Source organism: Theobroma cacao, chromosome 1 (assembly GCF_053813885.1).
Source record: "Theobroma cacao isolate CCN51 chromosome 1, ASM5381388v1, whole genome shotgun sequence".
NCBI classification, from domain to species: domain Eukaryota; kingdom Viridiplantae; phylum Streptophyta; class Magnoliopsida; order Malvales; family Malvaceae; genus Theobroma; species Theobroma cacao.
Window position 1 is genome coordinate 34,674,201 of NC_142639.1, and position 18,057 is coordinate 34,692,257.

Here is an 18,057-nt window from a genome sequence, read left to right on the forward strand (position 1 = left end):
ACGTGACCTTCCAGGATTTTGCCTCCTCCTCTTGGCTGATTAAGGAGACCTTCCTCCTCCTCCTCAACACAAAACATATGCACGAGGTGGGCAGCCAAGGAATTTGTAGTAAAAAAACCTTTGAGAAGCTTATAGGGGGACGTGGCTATCTAGCATATTGTGTCAAAAATTCCGGCGGGTCCCTTAACCCACTCAAACAAGTGAAACAATCCCTTACATCATCCCCCTCTATAAAGCCAGGGTCACCCCATTTCCCATCCCCTCACTCTTGCTTCGCCATTTCCTCTCTCTTCTCTTCTCCTCCACATCTCTAACTTTTCCTCTTAATCACTGCAAAAAGCACACGCGGTTTAGCCTCGCATTTAGTGTCCAAACCTTGTGCTAAATTAGGCTAAACTAATACTTTCATGGGCAACGCTGACTACGTTTACCCTTCCGCGAATGATCAATGTGCTCATCGCGTGGCGATTCCTCCGCCACAGCCATTTTTCAAGTCATTCAAGAACTCACTTAAGGAGACGTTTTTCCCTGACGATCCACTTAGGCAATTCAAGAACAAAACGCCCTCTCGGAAATTCATACTAGGCCTGCAATACTTCTTGCCGATTCTTGAATGGGCTCCTCGTTACAGTTTACAGTTCTTGAAAGCTGACCTAATTGCTGGGATCACCATCGCCAGTCTTGCAATCCCTCAGGGTATTAGCTATGCCAAGCTTGCTAACTTGCCTCCCATTCTCGGCCTATGTAAGTTGGATTAAACATAACAAGTGATTTTATTTCCAGTATGATGAGTTGTTGTGAAAGGGTACTGAACGTTTATTATTTTTCTTTTTGGGAAATGAAGATTCAAGCTTTATTCCACCACTGGTTTATGCAATGATGGGGAGCTCAAGAGATTTGGCAGTAGGGACTGTTGCTGTTGCATCACTTCTCACAGCTTCTATGTTGGGCCAGGAAGTGAATGCTACGGAGAATCCCAAGCTTTACCTTCACCTTGCTTTCACAGCAACCTTTTTCGCTGGGCTTCTCCAAGCTGCGTTAGGCCTCTTAAGGTACGAACTAGCAAGTGTACTACATTATTTCATTAGTAGAGGTTCCGGCCAACGTCTGTTTTTACCCTTTATCAGGTCTGCAAGGTCCGCGTTAAAAATATCGAAATCACGCTTAAAAAAGGACTTATTTGGCAAAAAACCAAAAAACCAAGACTTAAAGAGGCGTCACTTTTGGTTAAATAGGCTGTCAAAAATTGACGAAAAGTTAATAACGGAACATGTATGTTGTACTTTGTCTGCTCCTTGCTGGAGTTCTTGTCCTTTGCTGCTGTCCTGTCTGGCTGGATGCGTTAGATCACGATGTATTGTTAAAAAAGAAAAATTCATGCCCTAACATTATTACAAGTAATTTTTTAAAAAAAGAAAAAAAAAACACTACTAACAGAGAATCTGCCCAGAATGCGATTGAACCATTGCTTTCACAAGGCAATTGTCATTTACCGTCAGCCTACATAATAAATTCAACAATATAGAAAAGAAACCTTGTTTTTACAGTACTGTAGTTAGCATCTTCTTAATCGATGGAAAATTTTTAATTACTCTTTTGTTTGTTAAAGCGCAGGCTAGGGTTTCTTGTGGATTTTCTTTCACATGCGACGATAGTAGGCTTCATGGCTGGGGCAGCCACTGTAGTGTGCTTGCAACAGCTAAAGGGGATTCTAGGCCTTGAGCACTTTACTCAGTCTACCGATTTTATCTCGGTCTTGCGCTCTGTCTTCTCCCAAACTCATGAGGTCAATATTTTTAGCCACTTATTAAACATACATCGTTATTCATAAACAAATATATAAAAAATTATTACTAATTAGATAGTACTAGTTTTTTTCTATATGGCATGTGATGTATATTGTTGTTATTATTCACGGGTATTTCAGTATGTATATAATACAATTATAAAAACAAATTAAATATCTATTATATATATATATATATAATTAAATCATTATATAATTGCATACCAGATCATCAATACTCGTACATCAATTTTATTTTATATATATATATATAGTACTTATAAAGAAGCTAATTAATTATACAGCAAGATATTTTTTTGATCAGATTTTTATCTTCTACTCGGTAGCTAGTATTATGAGCTACTTTTGTATATTTTAGTTTTCTTTGGTAATATAATTGTCTGACAGCAATATGTGTATTTGACAGTGGAGATGGGAGAGTGGTGTCTTGGGCGTTGGTTTCCTATTCTTCCTCCTCGTCACCAGATACTTCGTAAGAACCTTTAATCATTAATTTAATTCTTTTAGATAATTTAGATCTAATCAATAATATTTTTTTTTATGTTATATCATAAGCGCGTGTTAAATTATAATTCAAATTATTATTTCCACACTCCGATATGATGTCAACTACCAAACTTGTAGCCGCGGAAAGTAAAATAACACAAATAAGGAATGAACTTTCTAAGAAAAGGGCTATTTGATTAAGAAAAGTAGTTTCTCTTATTGGGTTGTTGTCTATAAATAATATCTTTGTTAAGTAACTTTTTACCCTTTAAAAACTCTCTAGTGTGCATCAGGGGGCTCCATTTAGCCCTAACCTGCTCCCACTTCATATACTATAAAGTTTATTATATCAAATTAGAGAAGTTGTAAAGATGTTGGATGGGTAGACTTCCATCTTCATGGCCTCAAATTTTTTCAAATTTGCAAAGACTTGGACTTTGACTTTAGAGCTTATAGAAATCGCTTTTCGAGCTTATTATATGAAAAGCAGCATGTTCTTTTCTTAATCACTTACTAGTTAATTGTTAATTTATTATAATATGCATATTATAACATAATCTACAATATGTTTGTTTGATGCTTCGATGACAAACAGAGCAAGAGACGACCCAGATTCTTTTGGATATCAGCATTGGCACCTTTGACATCAGTCATTCTTGGGAGTCTCCTAGTTTATCTCACCCATGCCGAAAAACACGGTGTTCAAGTGGTAAGCTTCTTGTTTTTTTTTTTTTTAATTCATTAGGTGGCCCTTTTCTTATCTTATTATAATCTTCTTGAACTTCAATTTACCTTTATAAAAAAAAAAGTGACGGTAGCGTTAGCAGACTAAAAAGGCTATTTGAAGGATGTTGGGTTAAAGAATGCAAATATTACTCCACCAGAACAAGATCGAGATGATAGTAAGTGCAAATGTAATTTGGGTCTTTGAGGTAACTTGTCTTGGGCCAACACTAATAATTGTTCAGTGAGCCCCCACCAATAATAGCGCTGCTGCAGCCTCTTCTCCTACTGGATTGGTCCCATCCCCTCGTGTCTCTTGCTTGCTATAGAGGGGCGGTTTCCTGCCAAATCTCCTAATAAATGATATAAGATCACATTGCGTTCCGGTCAAAAAAGACAAAAAAGACGAGGGAAATTTAGTTTTTTTTTTTTTGTAATTAACTAGAAAAATACTACTCGTACTACTACTATTACTTATTTCTGGGTCTTTTCAAAAAATGTCATGCAAGATGAAGAGTCGTGATATGGTGCAATTTTTTTGTGGTGTGACAATGGCAGATAGGAAACCTGAAAAAGGGACTGAATCCACCGTCTTTTGGGGATTTTGTGTTTACCTCGCCCTATATGACAACAGCTGCGAAAACTGGCATGATCACGGGCATCATAGCCCTTGCTGTAAGCTGCCTTTAACTTATTATCTCGACTATCTTTGCTAATTTAGTGCCCGTGAGCATTTTCGCATCCTTGTGGTTTTTTTTCACCATGGCTATGCCAAAATTTCCTCCATTTATGGGAAAATGTACCAAAATTTGAAAGACAACGAGAAAGTGAAAGAACGGGTGGACTTTTTTTTTAAGCTAACGACAGATGAACACTAGTATGCAGTATATTTTTTTCTTTCTGCAAAATTTTTTATTGTTGGACTTATATGGGAAGTTACAAAAGATTTAACTGATTGAAGCTGGTGTTGGATGTGAATACAGGAAGGAATAGCAGTGGGAAGAAGTTTTGCAATGTTCAAGCACTATCATATTGATGGGAACAAAGAGATGGTAGCTATTGGGACCATGAATATTGTTGGCTCTTGCTTTTCTTGCTATCTCACGACAGGTGAAATTTTCAAAGTTTATTCAGTTGACAGTTCACTAATTTAATCACATCTTAAGCGCAGTTCAGTTGCAATAAAAAATGAATAATAAAAGTATGAACTAAAGGGAACTTTGATATTCTTCTTGTTGGTTCCGTTTGCTAATCGTTCCACAACTATGATATTATTCAGGGCCATTTTCGCGATCAGCTGTAAACTTCAATGCGGGATGCAAAACAGCAATGTCAAACGTTATCATGGCCATTGCAGTTATGCTCACATTGCTCTTCCTAACACCATTGTTCCATTACACACCCCTCGTAGTGTTGTCTGCAATTATAATGTCTGCAATGCTTGGCCTCATTGATTATGAAGCTGCAATTCATCTTTGGAAGGTCGACAAATTTGATTTTATTGTGTGCATGGGTGCATTTATTGGTGTCATTTTTGCAAACGTGGAGGTTGGCTTAGTCATAGCGGTACGATCATATCATCCACTGCGCCCCAAACATAGCTGAAATCAACTGATTTTGTTCATCCAAGAACAAATTTTTCTAACCCTCACCTAATCCTTTGTGTAAAATGCAGGTTGCAATTTCTTTGCTCAGATTGTTACTGTTTGTTGCGAGACCAAAGACCCTTGTTCTCGGAAACATTCCAAATTCCACTATTTATAGAAACGTTGAGCAATACCCAAATACAAACAATGTTGCTGGGGTTCTTATACTTGAGATAGATGCTCCAATCTACTTTGCCAACTCAAGTTACTTGCGAGAAAGGTACTAAAATTTCAATCTCTTAACACTACATTAAACACCAAATCAAGTTATCAGACATCTTCATTTTATCAAATCCAACGTATGCTGATCAATGTGATCGCTAATCTTATCAGGATCTCAAGGTGGATTGATGAAGAGGAAGACAAGCTGAAATCTACAGGGGAAACCAGCTTACAGTATATTATACTTGATATGAGTGGTCAGTGATTTATGCAACAGGAACTGCAGCATATAAATATATATAATTTCTAGCATAAGAAAAAATTTAGTATCTCACAAGGATTCTTTTTGGTATACAGCTGTTGGTAACATTGACACCAGTGGAATCAGCATGCTTGAGGAGGTCAAGAAAACTACTGACAGAAGGGGGCTGAAGGTATTTTCTCCTGCAATTACTTGCATTCTGTTAAAATGGTGAATATCTAACACTAGGCTCTAGGTGACATGCCCTAATTTTATCTTTCTACTTTTGTAGCTTGTACTGGCCAACCCTGGGGCTGAAGTGATGAAGAAACTCAACAAATCCAAGTTCCTAGAAACCATAGGTCAAGAATGGATATACTTGACAGTAGGAGAAGCTGTTGAAGCCTGCAATTACAAGCTTCATACATGCAAACCAGACTCCAACAAAGAGGAATCACAGCCATGGAACAATGTCTAAGCTAATAGATTCTGATGGAGCAGAGCTTTTCATCAACAGCAGCATATATATTTTTTTTAATTTTTAATTGAAGGGGCAACCATGTATTACTCACTCGTGCATCCGAGAGTCATGATGCATGGCATATTAGCTAGGCATCGCTGAATCAACAAGAAATGATCAAATAGCCAAATTAAGCGTAGACGCTTCAATTTAAAGTTGGAGGGCATTTTTCCTCTTCCAACAATCATGCAAGTTGTACGATACATATCCCGGCAATGAAATTATTAACAAAGAAGCATCTCGGAATGCTGTTGAGTGTTGACAATGCTTCTGGCCACTAATATCTTGTCTATTTTTTTATGGTTTCAGTTTTTTACATATGATACCGTATATATGTTTCTTTTTTTCCAATTAACATTTTGTACATATATTTTTATCGGATTAATAAGAGATTAGACCATTTATTTGTCTAATAAATTATCAAAATACTTTTAATTCAAGTTAATCTATTAATTTGTTTACGTATAAGGGGTATTTCTGTAAATTTAATAAGTAAAATTAATAACATAAAATTTCTCGTGAGAATGGAAATTATTCACAATGTGCTAATTAAGAAAAAAATATCTACAAAATGTTAATCGAAAGTAAAAAATCGCCCAATATCATGTTAAAAAAGTTAAAATTACAAAAAAATAAAAATAAAAATTACCCTATTTATGTTTTGAATAATGTATATAATATACACATTTGGCTTAGATTAAGTTCTCCAACTCAAGCCATTAATGCCGTATCCAATTTCGCTTAGATTGGAGTTACAATTACTATATTCTCTTCTTAGGGGAAAGCTCCGGCAAATAATTCACAGAAAGCTTTGCCCACATAGTAAAATTTACTACAAAGAGAAAAGAAAAACAATAATGTTTTCCTGAGTGACAGCTTGGGGAAAACAAAGTTACCATAAATTTAGGATGCCAATAACAAAAGCTTATAGAAAAAATCTAACTTATTTGGTAGTCCATATTTAGTTACTACACCATTATCTCCTCTTCAAAAAATTAAATTATTGGAATATGCAATATCACACTTATAAGCTTCTTAAATCTTTTACTTGCTCGATGTAAAATTGAAATACATTTTTTTTAAATAACGTTAGACGTGACATTCTTCTTCACTCAATCCGATAAAACTTTCATTGTTGTCAACCATTTACTTGCCTCTCCTTTAAAAATGTTCGACATGGGTCGAGTTTCGGTTGAATTTGCTTTGATACCATTTTATCATGAAACCATTATCATTTCTTTGAAAAGTTAATATATTAGAATGTGTGACATTCATATTTATAAAATTTTCAATATTTTTTTTCCTGACCAATATGAAATTAAAACACCCTACTTTTCCTAAAACACTTAACCAAACATATATTGGTACCTATTATACTACTACAAGGAAATTTTATATCAAAATTACCATTTTACCAAAGTTTTAAAAATTAACATAGTGTAAATAATGTTAGCCCTTGTGAAGGTTTTTCCATAATGTCATCATGTTTATTGATTTAATACAACAATTTAGTTGTTTGGGATTAAAAGGAAAAAAATTAATTAGCCATTTGATTTTGTTTAAGAAAAAGTAGTAGTAGTAATGAATAAAGAAAAATAGAAAATTATGCATTTGAGGAAAGTTGGAGGGGTTTTATTTATTTTAATTTTTGGGCTGCAGAAGGGTTAATTCGAAATTTCCAAAAAAGCAAGAAAATTGACAAGAGACATTGTACAGTCTACTCTGCTTTCAATTGAGCTCCATTTTTCCTTCACTTGCTCGTGCATCAAACATATGCGGAGACCAGACCTTGTTAACTTCATTAGCCACAACAGTTGAAGAATTTTGTCATTCTCTTACGCCTGTTATGGCTCCTGCCAAGAAATCGAAGAAAACTAAGAAATCTTCGAAGAAATTGAAGAAAAACAAAAGCCTAAGCGTGGTTCCAGTGGAACCCAGAGTTAGCGAACCCGATTGGTGGGACAGTTTCTGGCACAAGAACTCTACAACCCCAGGTTCCAATTTCCAATTCTTTTTTTTGTAAAAAAAAAAAAGTTCTTTTCACATTTCATTTGAAAATAGCTTTAATTTTATCTCATTAAAGTAATGGGTTCCCATAGTCATAGCTCGATTTCCCAACATTAACGTGGTTAATTATAAGGTTGAAGCTGAATTTGGGTCACATTTTTAACTTGGATAATTGCATTAGTTTGCCATTTGTTGAAGCAAAAGAATGGACCTGAAATGCGTGAACTGAATTTGAGCAACAGGGAAACGATTTCGTTTTCTTGTCTTGGGTATTGGATTTGTTTGCTTTACAGTTAGGAATGAAATGTTTTTATTTGATCTCATAGGAAGTGAGTCCCAACTGGCCGGTCTTTCAATACCATCAAATGAGGAAGAAGGTTTCAAGTATTTCTTCAGGGCTGCAAGGAAGACATTTGATTACATTTGTTCCCTTGTGAGAGAAGACCTTGTGTCAAGGCCACCTTCAGGGCTTATCAACATTGAGGGAAGGCTTCTCAGTGTTGAGAAACAAGTTGCAATTGCCCTTAGAAGGCTAGCTTCCGGTGAGTCTCAGGTGTCTGTTGGAGCTTCTTTTGGGGTTGGCCAATCTACAGTTTCTCAAGTGACTTGGAGATTTATTGAAGCACTGGAAGAACGTGCCAAGCACCATCTCAAGTGGCCTGATTCCAATAGAATGGAGGAAATCAAATCGAAATTCGAAGTGTTATTTGGGTTGCCTAATTGTTGTGGAGCTATAGATGCAACACATATTATCATGACTCTTCCAGCTGTTCAGACCTCGGATGATTGGTGTGACCAAGAAAGCAATTACAGTATGTTCTTGCAGGCAATTGTTGACCATGAAATGCGATTTCTTGATTTTGTAACAGGTTGGCCTGGCGGCATGAGTGTATCTAGATTACTTAAATGTTCAGGATTTTTCAGGCTCTGTGAGGCTGGTGAGCGTTTGAATGGAAGTATAAGGACTTTGTCAGAAGGATTAGAAATGAGAGAATTCATAGTAGGTGGCGCTGCATATCCTCTTCTTCCCTGGCTCATAACTCCATATGAAACTAATGGCCTCTCATCCTCCATGTCTACTACTTTTAATGACAAGCATGAATCAGCAAGGTTGCTTGCAGTGAGGGCATTTTTGCAGTTAAAGGGCAGTTGGAGAATCCTTAACAAAGTCATGTGGAGACCTGATAAGCGGAAATTGCCTAGTATCATTTTGGTGTGTTGTTTACTTCACAATATTATCATTGACAATGGAGATCACTTACATCCTGATGTTGCTTTATCTGGTCATCATGACTCGGGTTATGGAGAAGAATGCTGCAAGCAGGTTGATCCAACAGGCAAAACAATGCGGGAAAACCTAGCCAAATACTTGTTGCAAAGTAAAGTGAAAGCTCCAGCAAAGTAATCGGGCAAGATAAAGAGCATCTTAGTTTGAGCCTCAATTGTGTTTTGAAAAGGTGCAATAGGGTGGACCCCTAAAACAACAATGATTTTTTCTTTGCACAAAAATGAATAACTGTTCTTAACCTACGTATTGCCTTTATTTTTTGTAGACATGAGAGCAGGTTTTGGGTATGCTGTTGGTAATTCTGTATTTGGAAAGTCCAGGTCTAGCTTTGGAATGAGACTCAAATCTATGAGCCTTTTAATGATCATGTCATAATTTTTCTTCCCTACCGTCTACTGATATGGTTCCAGTTATAGTAATGGCTTAGCTGCAAAGATTGATTTGCATTCAGTTCGGAGATTCCATTGTGGGCGTTGTATAGTTGTATGTTGTCATCCTTGAAAACCCATCTGACCTGCATACCATGTTTTGACCATAGCCATTGTACCAACTTGGCCACAATTCTGAGTATGGTATTTAATTCCAAAATTTCTTTATAAAAAAGCTCATTCCAGAGGGAAAAAACTTAGCAACTCCCAATGCAATACTAAAAAGATTAATGCATATGGAAAACAACATTTATTGACCTTGAAGAAAATAATTTCCATTAAAATCCAGATTTATGCCGAGTAAAAGTATAAAGAAGGAAACAAAAGGCCGTAAGAGAGCAGCTTCTTTCAATTAGATGGAGCCTGAAATATACAGCAGGATCTCTAAACTTGAGAAGAAAGCCTCCGTAAGAATATAAATATGTGAGACATGAAAACTAGGACGGCAGACTTATGGACAATGCAACTAAAGTCTCATTACTGGAAAACTACACTAATTATGTGCCGACGACAAGTAATAGCCTCAATCTCCTTTAGTTGGGGGTTGCACGCATGCACAAAAGGGCGCTTTCTTCCTCTTCTGGCTGGTTCTTACCCCACCATAAAGGTAGTCCCGCAATAGAACTCTTGTTTTTCGCTCTGTGATTCTGGTTCTTCCTTTGCTTTCTTTTTCATCATCAAGCTTCAGCAAGAGAAACTGTATTTTCTGCACCTCTAACTGCAAGCGCCCAATCTTTTCAGACCCTCTTCGAGCTTGTTCTGATGCTCTCCGCCTCCTAACACTCCCACTCTCATCTGATTCTAATGCAGATTTCCCATCAGGAGACCAGGAACCATCTTCAACATGTGTCATCAATTTGCGATTGACATCGAATAGCTTCATGATGGCTTCCTCAGCTTCTTCTAACTGCTCTCTAACTGTACCATATTCAATTCCCTTCCCCTTTTTGCCCGTCTCAGTTACCTCCACTTTTCTCTTCAGATCCTGCACAGTTATCTGAAGGTTAGCCAATTTTTGTGCATCAGAATCAAGTCTTTCTAAAATCTTTCTCTTGCTTCCTTCATGGTTGGGCTCTGTAAACCTCTTAGAGCTCTCTTTATCTACACCCAACTCTTTAACAAGAGATTCTGTAGAGGGATTTTTGCCCTTGTGTTCCTTCACTGAATCAATTTGTTGGTGGTCAGTTGGTGCAGCAACCATCTTCTGGGCTTTGCCGACTTTTAAGTCAATGCTACCATCATGGTCGGCAGTCTCCCACAACTCAAGCATCTGATCATCAACCTCTGCAGTTTCTCTCCTGCTTAACCCATAGGATGAGCACTCAGATATTTGATCAAGCATTATGTCTTTTGTCATCATCTCATTATCCTCTTCAGAGATTTCAGGTGTTGGCCTCTGCATTTTGACATTGTTGCTGGATCCACGGCCAAGTTCCTCCCCTTCTTGTCTAGCATTCACATGCCTCTTTGCTCTAACACTTTCTTGACGTGAGCTGCTTCCAAATCTTAACTCTTCAATCTGTGTCATAGCAGTCTCTAGTTTGGAATTTAGATTTAAGTTTTCCAGCATTGCAAGCCTTTCCATTTCCAGCACCGCTCTTTCAATAGATTTAATCTTCATATGGATACCCTGCAAGTCCAAAAAACCATCTGGAACTGAGGCAATTAGATCTTCACTTGTTTGTTGACAGCTTTCAGCATGCAATTCAGTCCCCAGATTGGCATCCTGGAAAATAAGACAAATTATAAGTCAAAGAATCACAGCCAATAACCATCCAAGTTGCCAGGACACTTTTGAAATAAATGGTAACTTACCAACAAGAAAGGCCCTTTTACATCCAACGTATTAAAGATCTAAACAGAACCAGCTTACATTTTAACAAAGGCTTACATTCTTTTCCTATTGCAAAACATCTTAGTAACATATGGAGTATCGCCTAGTCAAAAGTAAAACGAAACCAGAAACCACATCCCATTAATGCAGAGATCAATAAAACAAATAGTGAAAAAGTACATAAATTCACTATGCGGTAACATCTAATAAGGCCCCTGAAAGGTCATAGAATAATAACCAAAGTGCCAAACATTAATTCAACGCAAATACTATATAGCTTTCTCATTATAAACAAGAACTTTCAAAAAAAGATCATGCAAGTAAAAGTATATTGGTGCAAATTCGGAGAACTAGGGGCATAAATTTGCAGTCAAAAATTTTGAAAGTGAATTAAAAAACAATTAGGAACCTAAAAGAATGGTAAGCAGCAATATCAATTGCTTGTGTATTAATCACTAGATGCTCATACAGTCCACACAGGGTAGGATTAGAACTGAAGTTGTATGTTCAACCAAAAAGTATGAAGAAGGCCCATATTACGTCAGTTTATTGAAATTCAAAAAGCAGATATGAAGTCATAGCCAAGCAAACAGAAGTTACCTTTACTTCTTCATTATAATCTGTGGGAAGTTTACTATGCAAGAGAGTTCGACTCTGCAAGGATGTCACACTGTCCCTGAGAGAAATGACAGCTGGAACATATGCTGCCAACTGAGCTTTAAGTCCTCCATTCTCACCTTCCAAGATTATAACACTTTTTTCCAGCTCTTCTACCTCCATAGCTTTGGAATTACTTCTACTTTCAAGGACTTCACATTCCTTACTGAGCTCATGAGCCTTCTCTTCAAGCAATGCTTCACGGACAGCAGAGATCTGTAGCTCTCCAAACAATGCAGCAGCCTGATTTTCCCAAAGTTCAACCTCCTGTCTTCCCTTTTGTAGTTCAAGATTCAAACTGTCCTCCCTATGTTTCCTTTCTTCAAGTTCCTCATGCAACTTCGACAACTCAGCCTCCAATTTCTGATTAGCCTGCCAAATGCTTTCACTCTCCTTACTTTTATGATCATAGTCTCCAGCTAGTTTCAGAATTTGCTTCTCTCGATCTTCTCCTACCAGCTTGACCTCCTCATATTTACTCTTCAGGTCCTCCACTACCTTATTCAGTTGGGCTCTCTCCTCTTGAATTGCACTGAGCATCTGTGCTGCTTCCAAAAGCCCATTCTCCTTCTGGCATAACAGATCTTTTCCCCTCGCAACTTCATCATTTAATCGATCACCAACAGATCTAACTGAAACCAGTTCATTCTCTAATTTTTGCATTGAATCCTTGAGATGTGAGTTTTCCATTTGCATATCTTCAAACCTTCTCTCCATAACCCTCACTTCTCCCTCAAGATCATTATTGACACGTTTGAGTTTATCCAGATTGTCACTGAGATGCTTTATATCCTCAAAATTTTCAGCGATAATATCCTTGAAAATAAGAGAAATGCTACTTTGAGATATTGCTTCAGCAAAGACAACATAGTTTTCCTCTTCTAGCTTATGTTTCTCCTTGCCCAAGTCTAAAACCTCCTTCATCAAAGACCTTTTCTCATCAAGCACCTTGCAGTTCTCTTCCAATGAACTCTGGTAAGCCCTTTGCAAACCTAACAGTTGCCCGCGAACACTCCCAATTTCAGTCTGCAAAATTTCTTCTCTTTGGCCTCCCTCCATCACTTTTGATCTCAGTTCTTCATTCATATCCACAAGTTTTTCAGCTCTGCTCTGCAGTTCAGAAAACTGCTCAGATTGAACTTTCAACTCCTGATGCAGTGCATTCTTCTCTGTAGCGAGATTTTCTGCCTCTAGTTTCAGTTGCCCAAGCAGTGCAATAAGAACTGAGTTCTCAATTATGCATTGCTGATTTTCTTCCAGAGACTTTAGAAGAGAATTTTGCATCTCTTGAAGCCTGCCAAACATAAGGTCAAGAACTGGTTTGTCTTGTTTGGTCTTATCATCATAACCATGGATAGCATCAACCTCAAGAGTCCTCAACATCTGATAAAGCCCCATCCTCAGTATGGTAATTTGATCAAATAAGGATTTTATCTCCATCTGTTTTTCGGAATTTCCAAGCTCCAATTCAGAGATAAGTTTTTCTGATAATTTGGAGGCTTCCAAGAGTTTCCTACACTCGAGCAATAGAAATAAATTCTTCTCTTCCAGATCTTGTGCACATTTCTGCAAGATGAAAATTCCTACCTGAGCATTCATGGCCTTGTCCAGTTCCTCTTCATACTCCTTCTTCCTGCACAGACTTTCCCCTTGTAGAAAACTGATCTGAGATTCCATAGCAGTCACTCGGGTTCCATTCCACTGCAGAAAGCTAGCATGTTCTTGCTTTTCAGCCTCTAGTGACTCTTGTAGCTCATGTACTTCACGAAGTGTTGATTCCCTCTCTTTCTCCAGACCCACATATTTTTCTTCTAATCCCTGATATCGTTTCTCTAAATCTTCATACTCCTTCTTCCTGCACAGACTTTCCCCTTCTAGAAAACTGATCTGAGATTCCATAGCAGTCACTCGGCTTCCATTCAACTGCACAAAACTAGAATGTTCTTGCTTTTCAGCCTCTAGTGACTCTTGTAGCTCTTGTACTTCACGAAGTGTTGATTCCCTTTCTTTCTCCAGACCCACATATTTTTCTTCTAGTCCCTGATATCTTTTCTCTAAATCTTTGAGCCTTTTCTGACTGACGTCCAACTGAGAAACCAAGCCTTCTCTCTCTGTTATCAGGCCAGACTTCTCATCACCGAGCAACTGGCATGAATTGTCTAAGCTCTTCAATTTTACCCTCAATCCTTCAAGTTCAGCATTTGCATCAGAAAGGGAATTCTCCAGAAAGTTATTCTTCTCTGAAAGCTTCTCCAGATTCTCAGTTGCAATCTGTGACTGAGAAATGAGTGTGTCCTTCTCTGCAGCAAGGGTGGATTTCTCTCTCAAAAGAGATTGGCAGGATTCTTCCAATGTCTTTACCCTCCCACGAACACCTTCTAGCTCAACATTCAAATCTGAGAGTGAGTTTTCTAAAAGGGCATTTTTCTCAATGAGTTTCTCCATGATTTTCAACTTCTCTAGGAGGGCTAGCTTTTCATCTCTGTCTCTTTGGCAGACCTCTTTTAGCATTGTGTTCTCATCCTGCAATTCCTTCACAGATGATGCAAAGTTTTCTGGATTTAAGCCAACTGACTCCAGTTGTCCTGTCATATCCTGATGTCTCCTGTTAAGGTCATTGAGTTCCTCTTTCAAACAGTAAATTTCTTGCTGAAGAGCATTTCTTTGGTCCACTCTAAGTTCAACTTCTGCTTCAAGTTTTGCTATGGTCTCCCTTAAGCTTAAGATCTCATCTTGCAAATTCTTGATGGACACTGCTGAACTTATATTGAGTTCGTTCAGTCCCTTGTTCTCCTCCTTAACCCTCTGAACTTCATCCTCTAAACCCTGATTACGAGTTTCAATATCCTGTAAAATTTGAGACCTATTCTGAAGCTCCGTGGCCAGAGATCTGAGTTCTTCCTGAGATTGAGAGTGCAAATGCTGCAGCGTTTGAAATGCTGTTTCAGCCTCCATAAATCTCAAGCGCTCTTCTTGTATGGAAGTCCAAAGTCTCCCAAACTCCTTCTGCTTCTCTGTTAGTTCTTGACTTTGATCCCCCATCTTCTGCACCAAAGACTCCAATTCAGTATGCAGACTCTGATTGGTTCTCTCCAACAGACTACACCTTTCTTCAGCACCTTTTAACTTCGCAGCCCCATCATCTATCTCGCTGTTGAGCCTTTGAGCCTCCTCCTGGGCACAGGCAAGTTTGTTTTCCAGGATAGAAATTGTCTCTAAGCACTGCTGGTACTGCAGAGCAGCTGCTTCCTTATCTTTGGTCAGCTCAACAACTACTTGCTTTAAAATTTCAAGTTCACTTTCAGCTTTCTCTGCTCGTTCAGTCATCCTTCTGGCATTTTCTTCGGCATTCAATAATTTTTCTTCCAGATTCTTTATTGTCTCTAAACACTGCTCGTATTGAGCAAGCGCATCCTCTTTTTCAGCTTCCACCCTGGCAAGGTCCTGCTTTACAGCTTGCGCTTCCATCTCAGCTTTGCTTGCGCGCTCATTCAATTCTCCAGCATCCTTTTGAGCATGAGAAATACAATTCTCAAGATTATTTATTTTCTCCATGCATTGCTGGTATCGAACAAGATTAGCTTCCCTTTCAGCCTCTAATTTGGTGAGGGAATCCTTCAAAGTCTGAACTTCAGCTTCAGCTTTTCCAGCTCGTTCATTAAGCCCTTGGGAATCTTCTTGTGCACGAGAGACTTCTCTCTCTAGATTAGACAATCTCTCCAAACTCTGCCGGTACTGAAGTAGGCCAGCTTCTTTTTCAGCTTCTAATCTAGCAAGAGCATTCTTCAACGTTAAAATTTCCATCTCAGCTTTACTCACTCGTTCAGACTCAGATGGAACTTGAACCTTGAGATCAGGGCCCCCATTGTTTAGCAGACTTTGTTCTTTCTCCTCTACATCATGAAAGTTGAGGCCTTTTCTTGCCCTACCTTCAGCAAACTTTACATGGTTTGTAGCTTCTTCAGAACCAAACAAATCATTGAACTGTTTTAGACCCTTTCTGATCATTACAGATTCAGATTCTTCAGTGAATGCTCCATTCCTCTTCATAGCATGTGAAGAGAGTCCCACAGCATCCTTCTGCAACTCGTCAGGCTCAAATAATGCACGTACTGGTGGTGGCATCTCAGGCGTACGGGGATCAACCTCAGTGATAGAACCAATTGGTGAGTCATCTCCAAACACCATGGGAACTTGGTTTGGAAATGCTTCTGCCATGGTCCGATGAGCCTGACGAAGCACCCCAGTTGCATGATCATATCTTTCAGCCAATGCACGGTATGCTCGGTAAAACTCTTCTACCAATTTCATTAACTCTGGGCGTTTCTTGTAATACATCTCTGCTCGCCTAGCAAAGGAATCAGCATCTTCTTCAATGAGCTTGATCATTTGCTTGACTTTAGTATCCATGTCTGTTCAAGCAGAAGAAAACTTGATGGTCAAAATACAGGTATACAGCGAAAGATTTAAATTTCGATGCTGCAATCACACAAAATCATGACACCAAAGGAAAGCACAATCTCATTACCGCCAAGGAAAATCTCATTGGCGTCATTAATCAATTTAGCTCTTTCAAACTTAGTTTGATTAATGAAAGCCACCAAGCAGAGAAGATTATACATTTTACCTTTTGGCTCAATACAGGATCAAACAACTTATCAAGCTTCTAAACCATGGTTCCATGCTCATTTTAACTAATGTTAACTGTTAACACTCAACTATTTACAGCTTATCATGTCACTGCTTCTTGTAACAATTGCATAGTTGCAAGAATGGCAATGACACAGATGCATTTTACACTTTGTAGCAATGATCAGGTACCTGTGAGATTCTCCTGAAGCCATTTCGAATTTTTAGGGCTTATGTGGCTGTTCCACCACCACGAGTACATGCCTTTAGAATCTGCATGCTTCACAGTCGCCATGACTTTATTACTCAACACAATCACTTCCTGAATCTGACCGCAGATTACAAGTCTTAATTACGAAAACCAGGTGATGGATCAGCCCAGAACCAGTTTTTCACGACTGAAAATTAGCCAATTTTAATGTTGAGAATCGATATGAAGCCTTGAAATCTCTCAGTCCTTTTGCTTAATTCCTGATATCAACAAGCAAAAACCAAATAATTCAGTTTTGACACGAAGGAAAAAACAACTTGATCACATGTCAGGAACATAAAAAGATCAAGCAGAAACGGCATAAAATAACCTGATCAAGATAACCCAACGGTCCAAATATGTATGTAAAAAAGCAACTAGTAACCGGTAACTGTTGTCTTCAAAACTTCCACAAGTTACCTGATCAAAAAAAAAAAAAATTAAAACAGGCGGTTGAAAAAGTAAGGTAGAATCTGACAAATCAAAACAAATGCTTTAAGAGAAATTGTAGATTCGCAGTCAACAACATAGCATAGAAATTATCAAAAACCATCTGATCAGTATAAGTTTAGTCAAATTTCAAGAAGTTAAGCATACTTAAGCACTAATTAAATTACCTGAAAAGGCTTACAAAATCAAAAAAAAAAAAAGACTAAAAAATCATGAACCAAAAGAATTGATTTGCAGAGACGTTAAATTCAGCAAACAGGAAATGTAGACTAGAATAAAAAAGCTTACCATCAAAATTTTATAAAAAAAAAAAAAGAAGGTTTCTGGGTTTTGATTATCAGCGAATCCTAAAAAGATAGCTGCTTGGCTATTGCTTTTTCCTGCCTCACCCCATTTCTCATTGATCTCTCTCTGGTGCAACTCTCTTTTACTCTCTCTCTCTCTCTCTCTCTCTCTCTCTCTCTCAGCTGTTTTGGGTTGCTTTTTGGTGCTGGGCTTTGATGCTATTTGAGAAGGCTGTCAAAGAGGAAAAGAAAACAAAAAAGATGGGGCAAAGGACAAGAAGCATTAAAAACAGTAACCTCCAAACCAAAAATAAATATAGAGAAAAAGAAGTCTAAAATCTTTAGTGGTATTTATTCCTATTGATATTCGCTTTTAGTGCAGTCTTCTGGAGGAAGAGAAAAAACTTAACAAGAGCAGGATAGTGGTTAGGTGGAAGTGAAATGACGAGGTTGTCCCTTTGGGTTAAGGTTACAAAAATGTTGCCCCTCGTGTTTCTCTACGCTTTACTTTGATGATTCGTGTTTTGCATGAATTTGAGTAAACGAAAGGGAAAAAAAAAAAACAGAAGATTTTGCTACCATAACAGTCAAAACCCCCCTTCCTTCTGTCATTTTTGATTTGATCTCGCTTCAAATCTGTGGACT

At 38.0% G+C, this 18,057-nt stretch overlaps 3 protein-coding genes across 3 annotated transcripts; 2 read left to right on the forward strand and 1 right to left on the reverse strand.

Annotated features, from left to right (window-relative positions):
* The first annotated feature begins 249 nt into the window (after positions 1–249).
* Positions 250–5,850, forward strand: LOC18613292 (sulfate transporter 3.1). The gene is made up of 12 exons (XM_007050461.3): positions 250–744; positions 845–1,052; positions 1,615–1,786; positions 2,214–2,279; positions 2,889–3,002; positions 3,575–3,691; positions 4,000–4,126; positions 4,296–4,582; positions 4,692–4,882; positions 4,996–5,081; positions 5,182–5,258; positions 5,358–5,850. Exons 1-12 carry the CDS (start codon positions 408–410, stop codon positions 5,541–5,543), a joined length of 1,968 nt encoding a protein of 655 aa, XP_007050523.3. The 5' UTR covers positions 250–407; the 3' UTR covers positions 5,544–5,850.
* A 1,403-nt stretch (positions 5,851–7,253) lies between these two features.
* LOC18613293 (nuclease) lies at positions 7,254–9,264 on the forward strand. Its single transcript, XM_018127050.2, has 2 exons — positions 7,254–7,579; positions 7,919–9,264. Exons 1-2 carry the CDS (start codon positions 7,432–7,434, stop codon positions 8,995–8,997), a joined length of 1,227 nt encoding a protein of 408 aa, XP_017982539.2. The 5' UTR covers positions 7,254–7,431; the 3' UTR covers positions 8,998–9,264.
* A 281-nt stretch (positions 9,265–9,545) lies between these two features.
* Positions 9,546–17,729, reverse strand: NET1D (kinase interacting (KIP1-like) family protein). Its single transcript, XM_018127360.2, has 5 exons — positions 17,417–17,729; positions 17,010–17,098; positions 16,621–16,899; positions 11,743–16,211; positions 9,546–11,034 (listed from the first exon to the last, which is right to left on the reverse strand). Exons 3-5 carry the CDS (start codon positions 16,721–16,723, stop codon positions 9,832–9,834), a joined length of 5,775 nt encoding a protein of 1,924 aa, XP_017982849.2. The 5' UTR covers positions 16,724–16,899; positions 17,010–17,098; positions 17,417–17,729; the 3' UTR covers positions 9,546–9,831.
* Positions 17,730–18,057: the final 328 nt, after the last annotated feature.